Source organism: Phacochoerus africanus, chromosome 15 (genome assembly GCF_016906955.1).
Source record: "Phacochoerus africanus isolate WHEZ1 chromosome 15, ROS_Pafr_v1, whole genome shotgun sequence".
Classification (NCBI taxonomy): Eukaryota; Metazoa; Chordata; class Mammalia; order Artiodactyla; family Suidae; genus Phacochoerus; species Phacochoerus africanus.
The window spans coordinates 124,205,580-124,227,584 of NC_062558.1; the positions used below are offsets into that span (position 1 = coordinate 124,205,580).

The following is a 22,005-nucleotide window of genomic DNA, read 5'->3' on the forward strand; positions in this document are numbered from 1 at the left end:
ACACAAAAGGCACAATTGTTCACTTTTTGCTTGAGATAAAGGGAAGATTACATGTCAGGGAAATGAATCCAGATTCTGAAGGTGAACAAAAAACTCACTGGGTCACTTCCTGTTGACACAGGAAGAAAAGCTTCTGGTTTGTTTTATGGGAATCTGTCCCCAAAGTCAGAAGGTCACTAGTTCACACGAGGCTACGGAGGCTAAAAGAGACACCAAGGTCACATGAGTGATTGAGTGAATAGACTTGCCTGAAGTTTCCATTTCCACTTTTTCCAGCCTGTGCAGAGGCCATGGGAACTCCAGCTTGGAATCTGGAAAAGGGCAACCTCTTGGCACATGCTGCCTCCTTGGCCCCTGCGCTATGACCAGATAACCAGCAGTGAGGTCAGCATGCCACTAGTCACTTACTTAGCCACATCACCATCGTCACCTCCTGGTCTACAAAAGCCTCCTGCTCACAAGGATTTCTGTTCCATTCCCTTGTTTCCTTCTTTTTCAGACTTATCACTAAGATCAACTCGTTTACTTTTTCATGGTCCACTAACTCCCCCTCCTCCGGAAGGCATGTCCCTTAAGGGCAAAGTTCACATCTGCCTCCTCTGTCCCGGTGTTGCCAACGCTGGACTCACAGCAGGTCATCAGTGGATAATTGACACATATTCATGGAGAGCTCATGAACAAATGGAAGTGTGTTTACAAGGGCACAAATACTTTGTACATATCCAGTTTTTCTTTTCCTATTGCGTTGGCTATGCTGTCTAAAGTGCCCAGCTTACAAAGTATCCAGCTGTTCCTGTAGGAAAAGTGGTTATTCCTTTGCTCATGCATTCAAGGGTTATTTACTGAATACTTAAGTGTGAGCCAGGCAAGTGCCAGGCATCCTTGCCAAGAATTCCATGGTGAGCTTTCCGTCCAGTAGGGGCAGTGAAGGAAAACATATGAATGAAACGGCAATACAGTTGTGGTGTTATGACCTTGATAAGTGTTATGAAAAAAAATACATGCAGGGCTTTTGAGGAAGTAATGTCTGGGCTGAGATCTGAAAGAGGGATTAACTAAGTGAGTACTTAAATGGACTTGCTAAAGAGAGATTAGGGTTAGTGTCAGGAAGAGAGCTAGGGGTGGAGTAAGGATTAGGGGAAGGGTAGGAGAAAATTAGAGAAGACCCTTTCCACAAAAGGGTGCATGTGTTATAGGGATCAGATGGATGTGGACCAGGAGTGAGTGGATGGCTGACTAAAGTGGGGCGGAGACAGAGGCAAATTTGGGGTTAATTTAAGAGGTAAAATGTCAGGACTTGGTTTTTCCTTCAAGGACCATCTCTCTGGTGGCTTTGGCCTTCTCCTGGACTGGCACCTGTGGGGCCCTCTACGACCAGCAACCTGGCTTCCAAAGGTGGAAGCAGCAGGATTAGTCCAAGTGCATGTGCCAGGTAGGGGTGGCAGATGGGTGAACAGGAGGCCAGGTGGGCACCTGCCTCGGTCAGCAGCAGGCTTTCAAATCTGGATTTAGAACTCAGGTAAGAGGATACCTGGAGCCCCTACTTAGATTATTATGGGCAGTCAGGTGTTTACAGGAGCTCAAGATGAGGCCTATTAAAGAGATCAATTGTATCCACACGAACCCACGCTTCATAGGTAATTGTTGCTTTAAAGAGCCCTACCTGCAACCAGTGCAGCTAAACGAGGAACACCAGAAACCAATGGCCCTAAATATGAGCATCATGAGTTTTTTTTTTTTTTTCTCCCTCCTCTTGATCAAAGATAGACTCCAATGAAAGGAAAAAATAATTAAAAAGCTAAAACCTTATGTAATAAAATTTAAAAGAAAACTTTTGAAGCCAACAAGCAACCATGGGCAATGCTTCAAAGGACCCAGAATCAATGTTTGTCAATAGCAGTTTTGCATCCTTTAATTTATCTTTCATGAATATAAAGCGTGATGTTATTAGGAGCCTATCCATGCCTTAATTCTGTTTGAGATTTGATGAATCAGAACTCTATTAACATTCTGTTCCAATCAGCAATGTCAGAGGCCTGTGGCAGGAGCTTCACTTGATCGGGCTTTCATCCCAAGGCTGGGCCGAGAGTTAACCATTGGGCCTTCTGCACCAAACACTTGGCAACTCCCTCCATCCCTACCCACCCCCAGACAGGGACACTTTATCTCCCCTGCTTTCTTCGGAGACTTTCTCTCCAGAAAAGAAACCAGCCCGTGACTCAGCCCAGCCCCAAAGTTACCATTTGTTTAATCAAGATAGTTGGTTTGCAAAACATTAAACATTAAACAGTATTTGATGCCTAGTTAATAATTTGCATTCTCTTCATTTGTTCCTGAATCCTTGGAGACTGACATTTTACCCCCCGAAAGGCCTAGACAACAAAAGACATTTTATTTGGAGCAAAACAAGAGTTCTTAAACTACAAAGATGTTTGCCAGAAAGTCTGATCTCCACGTTCTGCTGTTCATGGTTCTGGCGGCAAAGACAGCCTTCGGGGTAAGTGTTCTTTTCAAATATCCGTAGTTGAGAGACTCTGAGGTTATTAGGAGAACCAAACTAGCTGGGCCAGGAGCGATGAGGAACTTTAGTTTTGAAATGTTGCCATGTGGAATACGCCCTGATTATAAGCGCTCACAGCGGCCTGCAAGGTTGGTTGCGGTCCAGCTCCGTGAAGACATGCAATTGATTTTGAGTCCTGATTGAAACAGTTTCCGTGAACACCTTTCAACTAAGGGGACCGGAGCAAGAAAGTCTGCTAAGACAGTGCGTTGTGATCTGGCATGAATTTCAGAGATCCCTCCAGGGAAGCCATTGAAAGCTACAAACTCTCTTTCTCTCCATTTGGGGCAACACAAGGGTAGGAATTCCTGTGCTTTGGCCAGAGAGGAGACTCCTGCTGGTTGCCAATGACCCTGGCCACAGGTTTACTGAGATGGATTGGATTTGGAGAGAAGCTTTGTGGGCAGGACTCCCTACCCCCCATCCCCTGGGACGGTGGCTGTAGTGGCAGGGGCAGAGAGGTGAGCAGGGGAGGAAAATGACCTCAGGGTCTCACATGGGCCACGCAGATGAGTTGTGGAGATGTCGGCTCCCGTTGTGTGAGGTCGTGGTCCAAGGGTGTTAGCTGGGTCTCTGTGGGCATGTGAGGGGGGCCTGCAGCCGACTGGGCGCCTCTCGGATTTCCACACCGGATGTGGTTGGAGGGGTGGGGAGGGGTTTGGGGGCCAGGGTCTGCATCTCAGTTTTGCCGCATTCTGGCTGCGCAACCCTGGGCAAGTGACATCCTCTCTCTGCGAGTCTGTTTTCTCTACGGCAAAGCAAGCAAGACTCTCCCACAGATTTGGAGAGGGGCTGTGGCTGATTAAACGTAGCAATGCATGTGGCTTTCCATAACTGTTAGCTCTTTTCCCTTAAAATGTCCCAAGTGAGCACGAGTTCTCAGTTCTCCATAACCATCAGAGAAGGCACCCCTTTGTGGGGGTGGAGGGAGGTGAGCAGAGAAGAAAGGGGTGAGAACTGAAATAACAGTCCTCTATTTATCGTATTAAATACCTTTACATCTTCATTCTTTGGGTTTTTTTAGGGCCGCACCTGAGACATATGGAAGTTCCCAGGCTAGGGTTGGAATCGGAGCTGCAGCTGCCGCCCTGTGACACAGCCACAGCAATGAAGGGTCTGAGCTGCACCTGTGATCTGCACCACAGCCCACAGCAATGCCAGATCCTTAACCCACAGAGCGAAGCCAGGGATTGATCCCGAGACCTCATGGATACCAGTCAGATTCATTTCCGCTGAGCCACGATGGGAATTCCTACATCTTATTTCCCATTTCATTCCCCAGAGCTTTTCTTGAAGGAGTGAGAGTACATTCCAGGTTTTCTGATTAGGACCCTTTAAAAACAATAGCTTTGGAGTTCCTGCTGTAGCTCAGCAGGTTAGGAAGCTGATACAGTGTTCATGAGGATGCAGGTTCAATCCCTGGCCTTGCTCAGTGGGTTAAGCATCCGGCGTGGCAGTGTAAGTCACAGATGTAGCTTGAATCTGGCGTGGCTGTGGCTGTGGCATAGGCCCGCAGCTACAGCTCTGATTCAGCCCCTAGTCTGGAAACTTCCATATGCCGTAGGTGTGGCCATAAAAAGAAAATAAACAATAGCTTCTCCTCCCAAACTCTATTCGGACACCTGTCTTAGCTCTGTATTAAGCTGCTAAGGGACTCACCTCTGGAGATTTTCCCCAGTGATGACTTGTATGTGTGTGTATATGTGTGGGGTGTGGCTATAATTACAATCATCATCAACCCCCCACCTTGTTAGATGGCCGGAATCTGAAACCGAGCAGAAATTCTGCAGATCTGGAGACAAGCGATGGAAATTATCAGAAGTTCACCAGGGGCCCAGAGAGAGTACGAGTCAGAAAGAATTAGATCCTAAAGTTTGCAGGCCAGGAAGAGAGTTGACACAGTCTGTTTGAAGTTCACCAAAAGATAATGGTCCCCCCCAAGTCTCTCTCTGTCTCTCTCTCTCTTTTTTTTTTTTTTTTGCAAGCCCCAGTGAGTTTTTAGGGTTAGCGATAAAATTAGAAGTCAATAATGGATAAAAGAGAAAGTATGAGAGAAAGCCTTCAGGCAATGAGCTTAGTCAATTCCAAAGAGGGGATTCAGGGCTTTGGAATGTTTTCTTACCCCAGATGTGTGCCAGCCAGGTGGTCGGGAGGGCGGCGTGCGTTCCACAGGCCTGCACACAGACATCGGGGAAAGCGGCCAACTCAGTCAGATGCTTAGGGAGTTTGGGGCGTCACAGAGAAGGAAGGAGCCCCACAGCCAGATGGACCGGGTGGCCTCTCCCGCCCTGGTAGCTAAAAATAATAACCAACTGCTACCATTTCATGAGAAATCCTGTGTGCCAGGCACTGTGCTTTTCATGGACTGGTTTATCTCCAGAAGGACCCTAAGAAGCAGGTGTTATTGCTCCCCATTGACACAGAAGGAGCTGGGCAGCGTGTCCTCACATCATTCAGCTGGGCAGAGTCTTAGACCATAGCTGGTGCCCATCTGTCTAGATGAGGTCTCCGGCCTGTGGCCCTGACTGAGGGTGAGATTTCTTTGGTCCATATAGCTCCAGGGGCATGGTCCTTCCTGGAGGGATGGGAGGCTCTTAGACCAGGGGTCTGTTGCCAAGTGGAACAAAATAGACTCCACGTGCCTCTGAAGCTGTAAAGAAAAGCAGGCACAGGGTCTCTGATTGCTACTCATTGGAAAGCTGGCCGGATACCCTCCCATGAATTCAGATCATGCAGCAAACGCTATGGTGACTTCTCTGTGGGCTCCTCTTTATCTTGGGTTTGAAATCCACGATCCGAAAAGGGGTGGTCAAATATTATTGCCATGGGTTCCAGGGAAGCATTCATAATGCCCTCGTGGTCTGGTCCATATCTGGTTTTCCTTCCCTGGTAGTTGTGAACACCTGTCCCCAGCACAGCCTCGTATGGCCATTCCCATTTGAGGAATGAGAAACCCACTCACAGATGCTGAACTAACTGCTCAGCCCGGATTGAGACCCAGCTCTTTCTGACACCGGCTGTCCCAGGGGACCCACTCAACCAAGTGAAGGATGTGCCCTGTCCCTGGGGTTTAGATACCTCTTCTTGCTCTGGTTTTAAGAGGGATTTGGGGGCCACTGGCCTCCGCCATAATGGAATTTGACCTCCTCCAGGGTCAGAAGCCAAAGGACAAGCCTTCGCAGCCCTGCCCTGCTTATTTCAGCCCATTCCCAACAGGGGGGTTTACAATTAAAATGCATGTTTGCTCTCATTTCTGGCCTATTTAAACCCTAGAGTTTAAACCCCGGAACTCGAAAACTCTAGAACCTTCCTGGGTCTGCGTAGACCAGAGGTGGTAAGTTGGCAGCTTGGGGTATATTCTGCTCACCACCTGAGCCTTATTTGGTGGGTAGAAGATCACCCTGAAGAGTGTTTTAATTTCCTTTCCGTTGCTTGGTAGTATTTGAGAGTCAGCACATGTCCCATAACAACACAGACCCCCCCCACACCCACACACTCACACTAGCTTTTTAAAAAATCAGACATTCTAGTAACACAGGGCTCCCATTCCTGCATGGCGCTGAGGGGAGAAGGAACCGCTGCTTCTTTTACCAAAAGAATCTGAAGCCTCCCAGCTCCCAGTCCCCAGCCCTCTCTGCTTCAGGCACCCTCTTTGCTTGATGGATGTACATTATCTGCCTGGTTTTACCTTGGAGAGAGAGAGACAGGCAGAGAAAGAAACAGAGAGAGTGAAAGCGTTCGCCTGATTATTATTCAGAAACCCTGTAGATGTGGAAGTATTGGAACCGATTTCAGATGGTCCAGAAACAGGGCTTCGTGTCTGGTTATTTCGAGCATCCAAATCCATGACGCCCCCAGGACCAAACAAGCCATTGCTGGGACCACCCTTTTCAAAGCCTCAATGCTCTGGTTTGGAAGGTCAGGCTGTCTTTGAGGCCTGGGAAACAGCCCTTCTCTTGCCGTAACCCATTCAGAATCTTATGGAAAAGAGACAGACTGAATTGCCCTGCACCTTCTTATAGATTAAAAAAACAACACCGACAACAAAACGGATCCTAAGCCCAAGTCCAGCTCATTAGCTTTGGCGGTCGACGCTGGTATTTAGGGAAATCAGGTCGCAGGAAATCGCCTGTGTATATAGGCACAGATATATTTATATTTTAAATTCATTAGGGTTTCCTAAATGCAAAGGCAATTCTGCTGTCACAGAGAAACAGCACGGCAGAATATTCGGCAGCCGGGATTTTAAATAAAACATGCTTTTTCTTCATAATTAATATAACAAGGTTTCCTGGCTTAGGACTTGGCAAGGATCCCAGGAAAAGCGAGGGGAGGGGGTTGGTGTGACGTGCTTGTGACCCGGCAAACAAATTCCAGGAAGTTTTGTGCGGAGTGAGCTCTCGTCGATCACACCACAACGTGGAAAAAAAAATTTTTTTTTTTTCAAGTCATGGATGGCAGTGGCTAAGAATCGTAATCATAGTCATAGCGGCAAGTATTTATAAAGTTTCTTAAGTCCTTACCATGTGTAAGATATTGTGTGCTCTGTGATGCTTATCTCATGGGAAACTTCCCCCTGGCTCTGTAAGGTAAGGACCAGTGTCATCCTCATTTTACAGATAAGAAACTAAGCTTTAGAGAAAGTAAATCATCTGTCCCAGTGGCCAACCCAGGAGATTACAGAGCTGGGATTCAAACCCAGGTCTGTCTGATGCCCATTCACACTTGGGCACTGTGTTAGAGGTTGCCGAGCCAGGCACGACCTGAAATGACTGAGACTTTCAAAGTGGGATCGAAGGTGTCAAAAGGGGCAGTGGTTGGAGTTCCCTGGTGGCTCCGTGGGTTAAGGACCTAGCATTGTCACTGCCGAGATGCGGGTTTGATTCCTGGCCCAGGGGCTGCATGCTGTGGGTGCAGCCAAAAAAAAAAAAAAAAAAGGCAGTGGTGGCCTCAGGCTCCAGCTTTGGGCAGGAGGGTCCTTCAACAATCTGGATAGCTTTTCTTTCCAACACCAGAAGAATCTGGTGTTGCTAGATGGCTCAACAATTCGCTCCATGCTTTCTAACCTTTAGTCACAGATGACTCCATCTCCAGCAGTTTTGTCAAAGTCCCAACAAGTTTCTTTAACGCTTCTGTTAATAGGCACATTTTCCTCTACCTAAATAGATTTATTTTTAAAGCAAACAGTCGCTGCTATAAATGGGAAATCAAAGAAAATGTAACAGTGAGGTTGGATTCTAATTGGCTGCAGCTCTTGTGCTGAAACTCAGAGCTGAAGCCAGCTTCCTCCTGGTTGGGGGGGTGGGGGGGGTGGGCGGAGATTAGCGGGGTGGGGGGGTTGGGGGGGTGGAGGATGGGGACTTACCAGCACCGCCCTGGTCTGTCTTGGTGGTGGGATTGGAAGGGAGGACAGGAAAGCTGAGAGAGGAGGAGTTCTCTTATGGCTCAGGGGGTTAAGGATCTGGTGCTGTCACTGCAGTGGTTTGGGCCAAACAAAACAAAACAACACACACACAAAACCCCAGAAGGGAATGACTTTCTCACACTGTTTTGATATGACGTCACTTGTGTCCATGTGGTGGGCCTCAGACTCAACCCCAAGCCGCTCTTTGGTTTGGTTTGTTCACTTACCTTTTCAAGGGGCTCCCAGGTGCATGAGCACATCCAGAAACGAGGGTTTGTTTTTATCCAATCTCCTTTTCCTGGATGGCCTCGCTCCCTAACCTTCAACCCCCTCCCGCCAAGCTCCTGGGATGACCCAGTTGTACCAATATTTACCACCAAGCTCTTGCCTAAAGAGTCGCCCATTGTGGGAGTTCCTGTTGTGGCTCAGCAGTAACGAACCCAACTAGTATCCACGAGGATGCAGGTGTGATCCCTGGCCTTGGTCAGTGGGTTAAGGATCTGGTGTTGCTGCGAGCTGTGGTGTAGGTCATAGACGTGGCTCAGATCCCAGGTTCTGGTGGCTGTGGCATAGGGCGCCGGCTGCAGCTCCATTTTGCCCCCAGCTTGGGAACCTCCATATGCTTTAGCAGGTCTGGCCCTAAAAAGACCAAAAAAAAAAAAAAAAGTAGCCCATTGCAAATGCAGTGCTTGCTGCCCCCTGAGCAGACAAATCCCCTTGAATCAAACATTGGGTTGGTTAAGGGAATTCTTTTGTAATTGGGGAAACAGGTTTCAACAATTTGCGGAGGTGCGATGATGTCTCTCCAACGTCCCTGGCCTAAGAGCGGTATAACCAAGTGTGGCCGAGGGCAGAGTCGCTGGGGTGAGGGTTGAAAATGCACCCCAAGGAGATTGTGCTGCAAATCAGTAAGACGCAGACACAGGATTCTTTTCTCTGCCCCTCCCTGCCCTCTATACCAACCCTCCTGAGCCCAAAGATCATGAAAGCTGCTCCCTGATGACTGGTGGGGAGACTGACATTGCCAAGGGTCTGCTCTTAACCAGGGAAGGCCAAAGTCCAAGGCACAGATCCCTGGTGAAAGCCTGACTGTGGAGTAGATGGACCAGCAGTGGCATCTAGAGAGGTCTCTCTGAATCTACTGCAAAGCAACCACCTCCCCATGTGTAAGAAGCAGGGGCTTCCAGCCCTCTAGAAAGAGTGAGTGCAGTTGTGACCGCTCAGCCCTGCTGAGACGAGGAGTGAATGGGGCAGAAGAAGCAGGCTGAGGCTCGTGTGCCTTTTGATCCGGGTGGAGACGTTTGTTGGGATGTGTTGGCGACAGTGGACTGGCTAAGGCTCCAGCTGACTTTTTTTTTTTTTTCCGGCCTTTTTGCCTTTTCTTGGGCCATTCCCGAAGCATATGGAGGTTCCCAGGCTAGGGGTCGAATCGGAGCTGTAGCCACTGGCCTACGCCAGAGGCACAGCAACGCGGGATCTGAGCCGCGTCTGCAACCCACACCACAGCTCAAGGCAATGCCAGATCCTTAACCCACTGAGCAAGGGCAGGGATTGAACCTGCAACCTCCTGGTTCCTAGTCGGATTCGTTAACCACTGCGCCACGACGGAAACTCCTCCAGCTGACTTTTGTACCTTCTCCAGCTGTCCCCGGGGCCTAGTGGCCCTCTCTGTGTCTGCCAAGCCCGGGCTAGTCTGGACAGGCCTTTCAGAAAGCTTTCTAAGAACAGGGGCCCAGTCTCTTCACCTGGCTCAATACCCTGCCTCTCTGTTTCCTTCTCCTCCATCCTTTCACTGCCACATCTGCGTGCCTGCTGCCCTCATCACTCACAGCAAGGGCTCTGGCATAAGACTGCCTCCCTTCTAGCCTGGTTCCAGCACTTACTAGCTGGGCTACTTTGTCTTAATCTCTGCAAAGGTGTTTTCTCACCTCTAAAGGCACCTCATCGATAATCCAGTTATCAAGGATTGTATGCAATAAATGAGACAAAATGCACATAAAGCATTTAACACAGTCCTTGGCACCTGTCAGGTCTTAATAAAGGTGAACTGGGATCACAGTTGTCCCCTCCTCCTCCTCCTCCTTTCGCATCGATGGCCTTCCTCTTTGGATTTGCAAGTCCCAGGACTAGAAGTTCTTATTTCTCCGTCTCTGGGGAAAAACAGAATGGGATAATGGAATGAAAGGAGGCAAAGACTGTGTCTACCCCTCACCCCCAACCTGGGCCATTACCCAAGTTAGTTTCAGGGTCCAGAGATCTGGCACAAATAACTGGCCAGAGGCCTGGCTTTCCCAGACGGTCCCCCAATATCCAGCCTGGGGTTTGGGCTGCCGGCCTCCACATTTCACCACAAACTCTTTCTGTGGGTGGATCCAGTGATTCACAAAATGAGGGGGCCTGCTGGGGCCTTGGGGCCCCCTGACATGCAGCTCAGGCTGCACAGCTGGGCAGCAGCTGCTTCAGACTCCCTGAGAGCCCGTGGGATCTGCAGCTCCCACCCCCAAGCCCCAGAAGGTCCTGCTTTCTTTTTGTTTGGTTTCCTTCTGAGCACCAGCTCTGGCTGCTGGGAAGAGCACGTCTGCCACCTGCTGGCAGTGGGCAGCACAGCATCTGTCTGTCCCACAGGTTTCAATTTCCAGCTAAGATTTGGGGCTCTGGCCCTGGCACAGGTCCTGGAGGGCCGGGTCAAGACAGGTAGAGAGGGCCGGGCCCTGCCCTTCCAACAAGCTCTATGGAGGGAAGATGAGGCAGGGCAAAGGACCAGAACTACGGCCGAGATGACTGGCTACAACAAGGGTGAGACTGAAGGAGGGGTGACAGGTGTTCTGAGGGGCCCCTCATGTCCCTTCTCTGAAATCTGCCTGGCACTCAAGCCCAAAAGTGCCAAGGTCAAACATTCCCTGTTCAAGCTCCCCAGGCCCAGGGATGCCCTTAGACTTGAAAGCCCCCTCCTCTGCCAACTCTCTCCACCATCACCCCCCCACCACCAAAAAAAAACCCACCCCTCGTCTCACCTCCTGCAGAAACAGGGCAAAAGGGAATCGTGATGCCTTTAAACGGGCACAATTTAAACAACAAGTGGCCTCTCTTGCTTGATCTGCATGACTTTCTCCTCCCCAACTTTTTATTTTGTGATTCGTCAAACCTCCAGAATAGTGGAAAGAATGGTACATGGACTATCGTTCACACAAACAGATGCAACACTGAGCGTGTGCAATGGTTGCTTTCTGTTGTGAGCTCTTATGTAAAGTGACCTCTTATGCTAGTTTTTTTGGCTGGTCGTTTGCTGAATCACTTACAGCTGAATTGCAGCCATGACCCTCCCTGCTTTAGCATCTTCTTAGGATAAGGACATTTTCCCATAAAACCACAGAACGGTTATCACCGTCAAGAAATTCAGCATTGACACACTAATAATCTCTGACATAAGTCTGTATTCAGATCCCCACTTGTCCCAATAATGTCCTTTAAGCCTTTTTTTTTTTTCTTTTTAAATCTGGGATCCAACCTAGGATCCCACACTGCATTTTGTTGTCGTGTCTCTCTAGTCTTATTTAATAAAGAACAGTCTTCCCATCTTTTTTGTCTTTATGACACTGACAATCCTAAGCTAGTTGCTTTGTAGAAAGCCCACATCTTGGATCCACTGTGTTCCCTACAAGTGACACAAATGAGCAGTTTTGTCCAGAATTGATCTTGTTGACAGGTGGATCTTGTGCCCTCGTGTGGGATGTATTTTTCTTTTTACCATTTTACCCAAAGACGACTGAAGATGCTGCAGTAAAAGAGAAAATTAAAACATCTGCTGAGAGGAGTCCCCGTTGTGGCACAGTGGAAATGAATCCGACTAGGAACCATGAGGTTGCCGGTTCGATCCCTGGCTTTGTTCAGTGGGTTAAGGATCAGGCATTGCTGTGAGCTGTGGTGTAGGCTGAAGACATGGCTCAGATCCTGCGTTGCTGTGGCTGTGTTGTAGGCCGGCGGCTACGTCTTCCATTTGACCTCTAGCTGGGGAACCTCCATATGCTGCAGGTGCAGCACTAAAAAGACAAAAAAACAAAACAAAACAAAACAAAACAAAAAGAGTCTGCTGAGGGTAGAGGAAGCAAACACACCAAACTGCCTAGACTGGGTACCAGGAAGATCCACCTCACCAATAGCAGCTTTCTGGAGGAGACCCAGAGCGAACGCTGTCGAGGGATAGAATTCTCGTATTTTTAAGTCAGAGGTCAGCAAACTTTGTAAAGCATCAGACAAGAACAACTGGGCACTACACTGTCTCTTTCACAGTTGCCCTGTCATTGCAACCTCAAAGCAGATGTAGACAGCACGTAAGCAGTTGGGGGTGCCTGTGCTCCAATAAAACGTTATTGACAAAAATGTAGCTGCTGTAGCTGCTGGGTTGGGCTCAAAGTCCTTTGTTTTAAGGGAAAGAAAATATTCCAGCTATTAAATGAATAAAACTTTCTTCTCCTGGTAAGGACTGCATTCTACAAAACAAAACTATTCCTATCATATTTTCAGCAAAACTTTTCCAGGTATGGCATGTGCCAAGCGCTGTGCTCAGTACTGGGTAAATGCACAGTGATGAAACAGACCAGAGCCTCGAATTTCTGGAGGGCAGCGTTGGATGTGAAAGATAGATAACATGCAAATGAACACATAGAAAACTACAAGCTGAAATAAGGACCGTGGAGGAAATGGATGGGTGCAGAGACGAAACAATGGGGGGATGTGTTGTATTGATGGGGAGGCGGGGAAGATGACATTTAAGCTGAGATGATGTCTAGTGATGGTCACGGAGGAGAGCTTTCTATGCAGCACGGACAGCAAGTGCAAAGGCCCTGAGGTGGGAAGAGCCTGGCTAGTGCCATTTTGAACGCAGATGTGGCTAGACTTTATTAAGGGACAACAGGAGAGAGGGGGATGGGAGGAGCGTTATAGGTCCTGGCAAGGGTCCGTATTTTATTCCAAGGACAATGAGGAGTAACTGGAGGATTGAAGCGTCCATTCATCTCCAGCCTTAAGGAGCCATCACTGAGGCAATCGCCTGGACTTGGGCGTGAGTGAATCTGAATCCTGTCACAGCTGTGTGAGCGCTGAGCCTCAATTTTCTCATCTGTAAGCGGGCTAATAAGGCTTCCACATAGGGTTTTTGTAAGAGTTAAATGCAGCACTGTACAGGCAGGCAGAGGCAACACGCAATCCATGCTGATCCCTATAACTGACAGGACGGTCGGGACCTGGTGGCCAGGTTCCAGCATGGGACAGGTAGGTGCAGGCACTGCATGTCCCAAAGGAAAAAAAATCTCAGGGAAGTGAAGGAGTTCCCTGGTGACCCAGTGGTTGAAGATCCAGTATTTGCCACTGCCATGGCTCGGGCCACTGCTGTGGTGCTGGCACGATCCTGGGAAATGCCACGTGCCACAGGCACAGCCAAAAAAAAAAAAAAAAAAAGCACTGCACGTCCATACTGGGGGGAGATAGGGTGATGTTTTGGACGCTCAGCCAGCACAGGAAGAGCGGGGACTGCTTCAAATAGACCCCACCCCTCTTCTCTCCAATCCACACCCACCCCCATCGGAAAGTACCCATTGCTCCCATGGCCTGGATTTGACCCCGGGAAAGGCTCCACTCACCTTCCAGGCGCCCAGGAAGGTGCCCAGCCAGTTCAGAGGACTCACGCTTCCTCCGTTCTGTGTCATTTTGTTTTTCAGTTCTCCCTCCTGTCTCTACTCACAGACCCGGACCCAGGTGAGTGCTTGGCGGACCACCCTGGGGCTGCCCACCTCACAGGCTGATCCGGGGATGGGGGAAATGGGGCTTACACACGTGAGTGTGGGTGCGACCGCAGCGTTCCAATGGCTCAGAAGTGTCATGGGGCCCTTTGAGGATTTTCCCAGAGAAATGCAGCCCTGGGTGTTTGTGTACACACACACACACGCACACACACACACTGGTTCACACAGTTTTGAGCTGCCTGTGGGTGCCGTGATGTCCAGTCTCAGGATCCCAAGGGAAAATTGCTGAAGGCATTAAACCCCTTCATTTCACAGAAAAGAAGACTGAGGCTCAGAGAGGGGAAGCAACTTGCCCCAGGTCACACAGCACATTAGAGACTGTGATGAGGCAAAGTGAGGATGTCTTTGCCAATGGCTCCATGCAGGCCAACCCCGTGCCACCCCTTTCTCTTCATCCCTTTTGGTGGGGAGCCAGCAACCCTATGCTGAGAGGATGGTGCCATGCAGGCAGCCCCCGGCCGGCCCCCCTGCTGCTGATGCCCCCCCACCCACTGTTGTCCCCTCCATGCAGTCTATTTCCCCAGTGTTCTTTCACACAGGCTCCTAATCCTATTTCCTCTGCCTGTGCCCTCAGCCATGCCTGGGCTGAGCAGAGCTGCTCCTTCATGCCACATTGTCTGCTCCTGGTCTCTGTCTCTGGGTCCGAATCTCCCTTTGCTGCTCTGAGATCCAAGGGAGAAAAGTCCACTCACTACCCCATTGGGGCAGAGGGTGGCTTCCCCATGGGGTGTGGCATTGGTCGCCAGCAGAGGACCAGAGCCAGGCAGACGGCACGTGGCGGTGACCATCACATCTAAACTTTGGAGCAAAGATGGTGATAATTGGGTCAAGTTCAGCTTGATAGTCAGGATTCTCTAGCAGCGAAGCCCTGGATGAGAAGACAGGCTTGCACTGGCTCAAGGCAAGGGATGCCTGGACCTTGTCCTGCCCGGTGTACTCAGGGAATGTTCTTGGAATAGGGTAGAAATATACAAGAGCCCCATGGGGGGGGGGTTGGGGAAGGATCTATGTCTTTCCCCAAAGCAAAGGAGGGTGTTGAATTCAACAATGTATCATTCAATTCCTTGGGAGAATTGTCTTTCCAGGGCTCCCCTATCTGACCTCACCAGCATCTGCAATGGAATACAGGGAGGGTTCAAAGCCAAGAGACAGGAAAAGATGCCCCCTCCCCAGCCTTCAGCACAAACTTCTCAGGCACCACAGAAGGGCCTCTTTGGTCTGGGTGCCCAAGAGACAGAGCTACAGAACTGTGGGATCAAACAGAGGAAGAAACAGGACATGGAAGTGTCAAGGGACCTCGCAATCTTCGAGTATATGAAAAGCAGCCCCAAACCTAGTCATGAGGTACCCTTTGTGGGAATTAAAAGGGATATTTAGCTCAAGACACTTATTGCCACCAGCCAGGAAGTTGTAAAAGATATCAACAATGACTATGTGTTTATGACACCCTGGATTGTGCAGTGCACAACACAAACAACCCTACTGCACAAAGAAATCACAGAAAAGAGAATGGATACATTCTATGTCCATAAGGCTTTTTTTTTTTTTCTTGCTTTTTAAGGCCACACCTGCAGCATATGGAGGTTCCCAGGCTAGGGGTCTAATCAGAGCTACAGCTGCTGGCCTATGCCACAGCCGCAGCAACTCAGGATCCGAGCCACATGTCTGCAACCTACACCACAGTTCACGGCAATGCCAGATCCTTAACCCACTGAGCCAGGCCAGCAATCGAACCTGAAACCTCATGGTTCCCAATTAGATTCGTTTCTGCTGTGCCACGACGGGAACTTCAAGGCTTTCAGCTTTAAGTAAATACACTGGAAACTATAAAGTCAGATTTGATCTGCAAATAGGAAAAACTTCCTAACCATCGGTTGTCAAAAAAAAAAAAAAAGAAAAAGAAAAAGAAAAAAGAAAACAACTGAATGACCTTTTGGGCTCTTGGAAGATGGTGAGTTCTCCACCACTGGTGGTATTTAAGCAGAGGCTGAAAAACAACTTAGGAGGGGGTGAAAAGTGTGGGATTTCACATCCTGAGGTTCTGGGCTGTGTAAGAACTCTGCCAATACTTTCTGTTGTTTGGTAAGTTGGTGAGGGGGGCCTTGGAGCAGGGGACCAAGGCTCCCCAGTCCATCTTGAGGTGTTCTGTCAGCCTCTGGCTGTGGCATGGGGTGAGAGGCAGTGGCTGGGCCTTTCTGCAAAGAGCAGGTTATGTTCTAAAAATACCCTTATTGGTGTCTGATTTAATTTCAACCCGGGGTTGTGCTTTGATGGAGTTTGTCAGATTCCTGGCCCTCTTTAGACGATGGTGAGGCCAGGGAGCTCTGCGCTCCTGCCCGTGGGCAAGCTGTCTCTTGAGTTGGTCTTGTTGGAGACGGTGCATGCTGAGCGCCTGGCTGGAGCAGAAGGGGCCCAAGCCACTGTCCCCCATGGGTGGCAGCGAAGGTGACCATCAAACAACACAGACTCTGCCCGCCTCCCCTAAGCAGGTGAGGCGACAGCCAACAGACCTGCAGAAATGCCTCTTCAAAGCTGGCTTGACTCTGCCCAGCAACACAGGCTGAGCCCATCCATCAGCTGTCCTGCCGCCTGCCAGCGAGGGTCTCTGCTGGGCTTGCCCTGTCAGCAGGATTGGAAGCGTCAAATGCAGGCCGACAGGGCTGGGGTTTGGGGGAGGCCCCCAGAGGAACTGTCTGTGCCACAGTGATGGATGGTGCCAACAGGGATGGCATTCCAGGGATTTTTATTCCGTTCCACACATCTGGCAAGCTCTTTAACCGGAGCAGCTGCAAAGCCCCCATCATAGGAACCCTTGAGTTTTTCCAAGAGATCCTGTGTATGGACCATGATAATCCTGGTTGAAGGACCTGAAGCATGTGCAAAAAGAGATTTTCCCAATGCGTGTTACTTCCTGGAAGCTAAAACCCATGAAACACAAACCCACAAGGGCTTTTGAAAAAGTAAATCGGACTTGGAGTTAGGTAGACCTGGGTTTGGGTGCCATCTCCTTCTGCCTTGGTTTTTCCTTTTCTGTAAATTAGGAATAATGATACCTAGGCCATAGGGTTTGGTTTTTTTTTTTTCCCCCTTTAAGGTTAAAGAAGATTCTATGCAACCACCTTTATTTAGGATAGTCACCAATACATCAAAAATACTCAGTACATAATAACCCATTATTAGGATTATTTTAGTTCAAGTCAGGATACTTTATGCATTCTTCCCGATAAAGTCTAAAAACAGACTCTGATAATTAGACAAATCCACAAGGATTTCTCTTTATACCTGATATGAAATGCTTCTGACAGCTGCCCCATTCTTCCCCCAAAGCTTTCTCCTTTTCTATAGCCTAGAGAAAGCCTCAAATAATCTGTATTTGAACCTGGAGTGCTTTTCTCCGATCAGCCAATGGAGTCAAATTTCATGTCAGGCTGCTCGCCACCTCTCTCTCCCCAGGAAGACCTTGGACACAGTTCTCCATTCCTATTGAGCTCATCAGGCATTTTCTTCACCAAATACCTATGACCCAAATCTCATTTTGTGGCTCTCCTAAATTCCCCGTATCCTCTGCTCCGGGCAGACACCATCTTTGCTGGCACAGTCAGATGCCCACTGAGCACTGACCAACATAGCAGGAAGAGAGGCTTGGCCGCAGAGGGAAAGCCTGATCTGTCAAACACATACATTTATTGCAAAAGAGTTCTATGTTGGAATCAGGGGTGTAGAAAGAGGAATGGACACAGCCCTAATTCTTAAGAAACCAACCACTGGAGTTCCCACGGTGGCTCAGCGGATTAAGAACCCAACTAGTCTCCGTGAGGGTGTGGGTTCCCTCCCTGGCCTCACTCCATCTGCGGTGTAGGTTGCAGTTGTGGCTCAGATCCAGGGTTGCTGTGGCGGTGGTGCCGGCCTGCAGCTGCCGTTCCAGTTTGACCCTTAGCCTGGGAATGTCCAAATCCTGTGGGTGCAGCCGTAAAAAGAAAAAAGGACAAAGAAACCAGCTATTTAGTTGAAGGAAACACACAAAGTAGTCTAAGTTAAATGGGAAACGCAAGAGAGAAAGGCCCTCTGAGATCCAGCCGTGAAAGCTAAAATTCTGCAACCCCCTGGGCCGTTGAGAAGTTGTAGTAGCTAAAATCTGTCACACCAGCAACTCAATATTAATCAAGCTGTGTGTGTCCACTTGTTATTACTACATGATAAAGTTGATCCTGTAACAATTTGAGGGTTAGGGGTGCTGCCCCCCCACATGCAGTCAAAAATCTACATATAAATTTGACTCCCCCAAAACTTAATTGCTAATAGCCTACTGATGACCAGAAGCCTTACTGATAACTAAATACCCGATTAATGCCTATTTTGTATATTAAATGTATTATAGGCTATATTTTTACAAGTAATCTAGAGAAAAAGAAACTGTTCTTAAGAAAACCATAGGGGGGAACTCCTGTCATTGTTCAGCAACAGCAAATCTGACTAGTATCCATGAGGACGCAGGTTCAATCCCTGGCCTCGCTCTGTGGATTAAGGATCCGGGGTTGCCATGAGCTATGGTGTAGGTCGCAGATGCAGTTCAGATCCCACGTTGCTGAGGCTGTGGTGTTGGTTGGCAGCTGCAGCTCCGATTCAACCCCTAGCCTGAGAACCTCCATGTGCTATGGGTTAAAGAGAGAGAGAGAAGTGAAAACAAAGCCATAGGGAAGAGAAAATACATTTATAGTACACACATGTATGTATTTATTGGAAAAAGTCTCTGTATTATTAGACCAGTGCAGTTCAAACCCATATTGTTCAAGGATCAACTGTACCCCACCCCAAACTTACTGGTTTAAACCATGAGCCAGGTATTTCGATCTTAATTCTTTGGGTTGGTCGTTTAGACTGGGTTCAGCTGGGCGGTTCTTCCGGCCTGGACCAGGCTCCGGCTCCGCTGAACTTGACTGGGCCTCGTTGTGAGTCTTCTTACATATCTGAGGCCTCAGCTGGGACTGAGGGGCCCCCTGCTGCCTCACACATTCTCTTATCCTCCTCAGAAGAGCCCAGACTTGTTTGCAGGCGGGCACAGGGGTCCAGGAGAGAGAGAGAGACTTCTTGAGACTCAGCGTTGTAGTCGGCACTCAGTCCTTCCACCACGAGCTATTGGCAAAGCCGGTCCCAAGGCCAGACCAAACCCAAGGGCTGGGGAAACTGACTCCATCTTTCGGTGGGAGGAGCTGTAAAGGCACATTGCAGGAGGTGTGGCTATGAGCAAGGGTGAAGACTCAGCCCCTGCCCCCCATTTTTTAATTATATTGGCTTATAATGCATCAGAGCACTGGGGTGGAACTTGAGGCGACCAGGCCTAGACTTGGCCACATCACTACTCTTTCATCTCCTTCCTCGGCTGGCTTCCCCCTGCCACCTACCCTTGACTGGAGGCGCCTTCGACCGGAGGCCAGTTCCTCCTCTTTTTGATATAATTCTCTACTGTTCCTAATGCCTTCCTGTGCCTGGCATCATACCCGGCCCATTATGGGTGCACATTACACATTTCTTACACAGACAGTGGGATTAAGTGCCCACAGAACAGGAAAGACAAAATAAGCTTTAAGGTTGGAGGTAGGGAAACCCTCCCAGGTGATACTCTGAAAAAGCTTTTTTTTTTTTTTTTTGGTCTTTTTGTCCTTTTAGGTCCTCACCCGCGACATATGGAGGTTCCCCGGCTTAGGGGTCTAATCAGAGCTGTTGCTGCCGGCCTACACCACAGCCACAGCAACATGGGATCTGAGCCGCATCTGCAACCCACACCACAGCTCACGGCAACGCCGGATCCTCAACCCACCGAGCAAGGCCAGGGATCGAACCCGCAACCTCACAGTTCCCAGTCGGATTCATCAACCACTGTGCCACGATGGAAACTTCGAAAAAGCATTTTTAAAACATGTTGCAGGAGTTCCCATTTTGGCTCAGTGGGTTAAGAAACCAATATAGTCAGATGAGGATGTAGGTTTGATCTCTGGCCCTGCTCAGTGGGTTAAGGAACTGGTTTTGCCACAAACCAAGGTATAGGTCACAGATGCAGATGCGACTCAGATGCAATGTTGCTGTGGCTGTGGGGGTGGCTGACAGCTGTAGCTCCAACTCGACCCCGAACCTGGGAACTTCCACATGCTATAGGTGTTGCCATAAAAACAAAACAAAACAAATAAAACAAAAAACCATGTTGCAGATCACCCCAAACAAATGATCACGGTGTCTTCATGTGCACAGTCTTCCAGCAGGATGGCTTCTAGCCGTCCGGGGCCACAGAGCCTCTGCTGCTTCTGTTCATCTCAGCCAAGGGCCTGGGGCCTTGGAGAACAGCAGGAACTTCCTGCCTTGCTATGGGTTATAGACTTTGCTTCAGGGAGAGGTGAGCAGACCTTGTAAACAGGGCTAGATTTAAGTCAAAAACCCTCTGACAGATATTTCATCCATCCCCCGATCCCTTGGAAAGTCAAACCATCTCATTGATATGTAGACATCTTCCTTCATTCCCAAAGGTCTGCCAAGGAAATTATGCTCAATGGCCTAACCAAGATTAGGTAGCCTGACCCTCAACTTGTGGGAGAGACAGGAGAAATTATTGGAGCAATTTGGAAGCACCTATCTATAAAGATCTGTTGGAAAAACAAAAATAAATTCCCCAAAGAAGAAAGAAAGAAATGGGTCAGTTATCTCATTACCAAACCCATGTCAGCTCTAAATCTTTCGTGCCAAGCTCAGAAAAACATTTCTTTTTCTCACTTTCTCCCTCTCTTTTACTGCGTTATCAGACTAGATGGAAAGGAACGTTATTTGCTCCGAGAAGACAATGGCCTTATCTTCAACCTAGATCATCATGCCTGGAAAGGTGGCTTCCTCTGGGAGCATTTTCATAGCAGAGGGGGGGCAGAAAGCAGCTCGGGAGAAATAATGAAGAAGCAAAGGGAGTCTTGACTTGACCCTGTGATAAATGAGGTGAAACTTGGGCAAGGGACCAGAGTTGGCGTATTCAAAAAGGAAATACAAAGATAGTTCCATTTTAATGGGAAATATAAAACAGCCATTGTGTTAAAGTCGATTTTTCAAAAGCCGAAGAGATAAAGAGTAGAAGGGAATGACTGAGAGACAAGTAAGATAATGTGGTGGATAATCAGGCTTAGGTAGAGTGCCGTCCCCGAGCCATCGGCTGGCTTGGTGGGAGTGCCTTTTCAAGTCGGCTAATCTGCATTTGCTCCTGCCTCATTATCATATGCGTCTCTGGACAGCTCCCTTACAGCTTCAACTCCCTGACTTGCCGTATTCCTGCCAGCTGGAGAGGCCAAATCCACCCAACTTTCTTCAAACCCAAACGTCTCTCCATGAGCCATAGAGCCTCCAACATCTTCCAAGGCCCCAGATAACAAAGAGCTTGTGTTCAGCCTTACACACACCTGCGCTTCCCAATGGACTGGCCTAGTGTGAGGTTTACAGCCATGGGCAATGCCATGCCCTGCCCTCCCTTTCAGGGGCCAAGATCCAAGGACCTTCTCAAGGTTGTCCTTGGGTGATTCTTAATTAACAGGCTGGATATGCAGTGGGAATGGTTGGACCCCTTTCCCAAGGGTAAGTGTGAATTATCTGAGGCAGTGTAAGAGGCCTGCTGAAGCAACTGAGATAGTGCAGTTCAGGGGTTATATGGAGATAAACTGCCTTGGTTCACATGCTGCCATTTATTAACTATGTGGCTTTGCAAAAGTTACTTTAACTTCTTTGAGCCTCAGGTTTCTAAACTTAAGGTAGAGATAACAAATCCTTCCTAGATTTTTATGAGAATGAAATGGGATGGTTCATGTAAAATGCTTACTACGGAGTCTGATACCTTATAGAGACATTATTAATTAATCTCTATTACTAATAGAGAAATAATTCACTTCTCTATTAACAGTAAATATTAGCTGTTCTGATGACTCTATAGATAAAATGTGGGAGAAGTTTGATCCTGCAGCTGAAAGTGACAAACTTCTTTGACTTGAAGCTAAGGTGACTGACAAAGTCCCACTGAGCAATTTCACTTACAGAACCACCCAACCATGCGCTCAGGTACCACTGGATCTGACCCCAGGAAGGTCTCCTACAGAACCTTGCAGACTCCCTAGGCCCTGGCCATCTTCCCAGTGTTTATAGGTGAGAAAAACAGAGGCACAGAGAATAAAATTGGCTTGTCCAAGGTCATGGTTTGTGGAAAGCCTGAACCTGACCTC

General features: G+C 48.7%; 1 protein-coding gene across 1 annotated transcript in view; it reads left to right on the top strand.

The window, feature by feature from the left end:
• The first annotated feature begins 2,327 nt into the window (after window positions 1-2,327).
• HABP2 (hyaluronan binding protein 2) overlaps window positions 2,328-22,005 on the top strand; it is a 35,461-nt gene continuing 15,783 nt past the window's right edge. Inside the window, exons 1-2 of the mRNA XM_047760025.1 lie at window positions 2,328-2,497; window positions 13,682-13,718. Of these exons, the coding sequence (XP_047615981.1) occupies window positions 2,429-2,497; window positions 13,682-13,718 (106 nt within the window). The 5' untranslated portion in view covers window positions 2,328-2,428. The remainder of the gene's footprint in view (window positions 2,498-13,681; window positions 13,719-22,005) is intronic.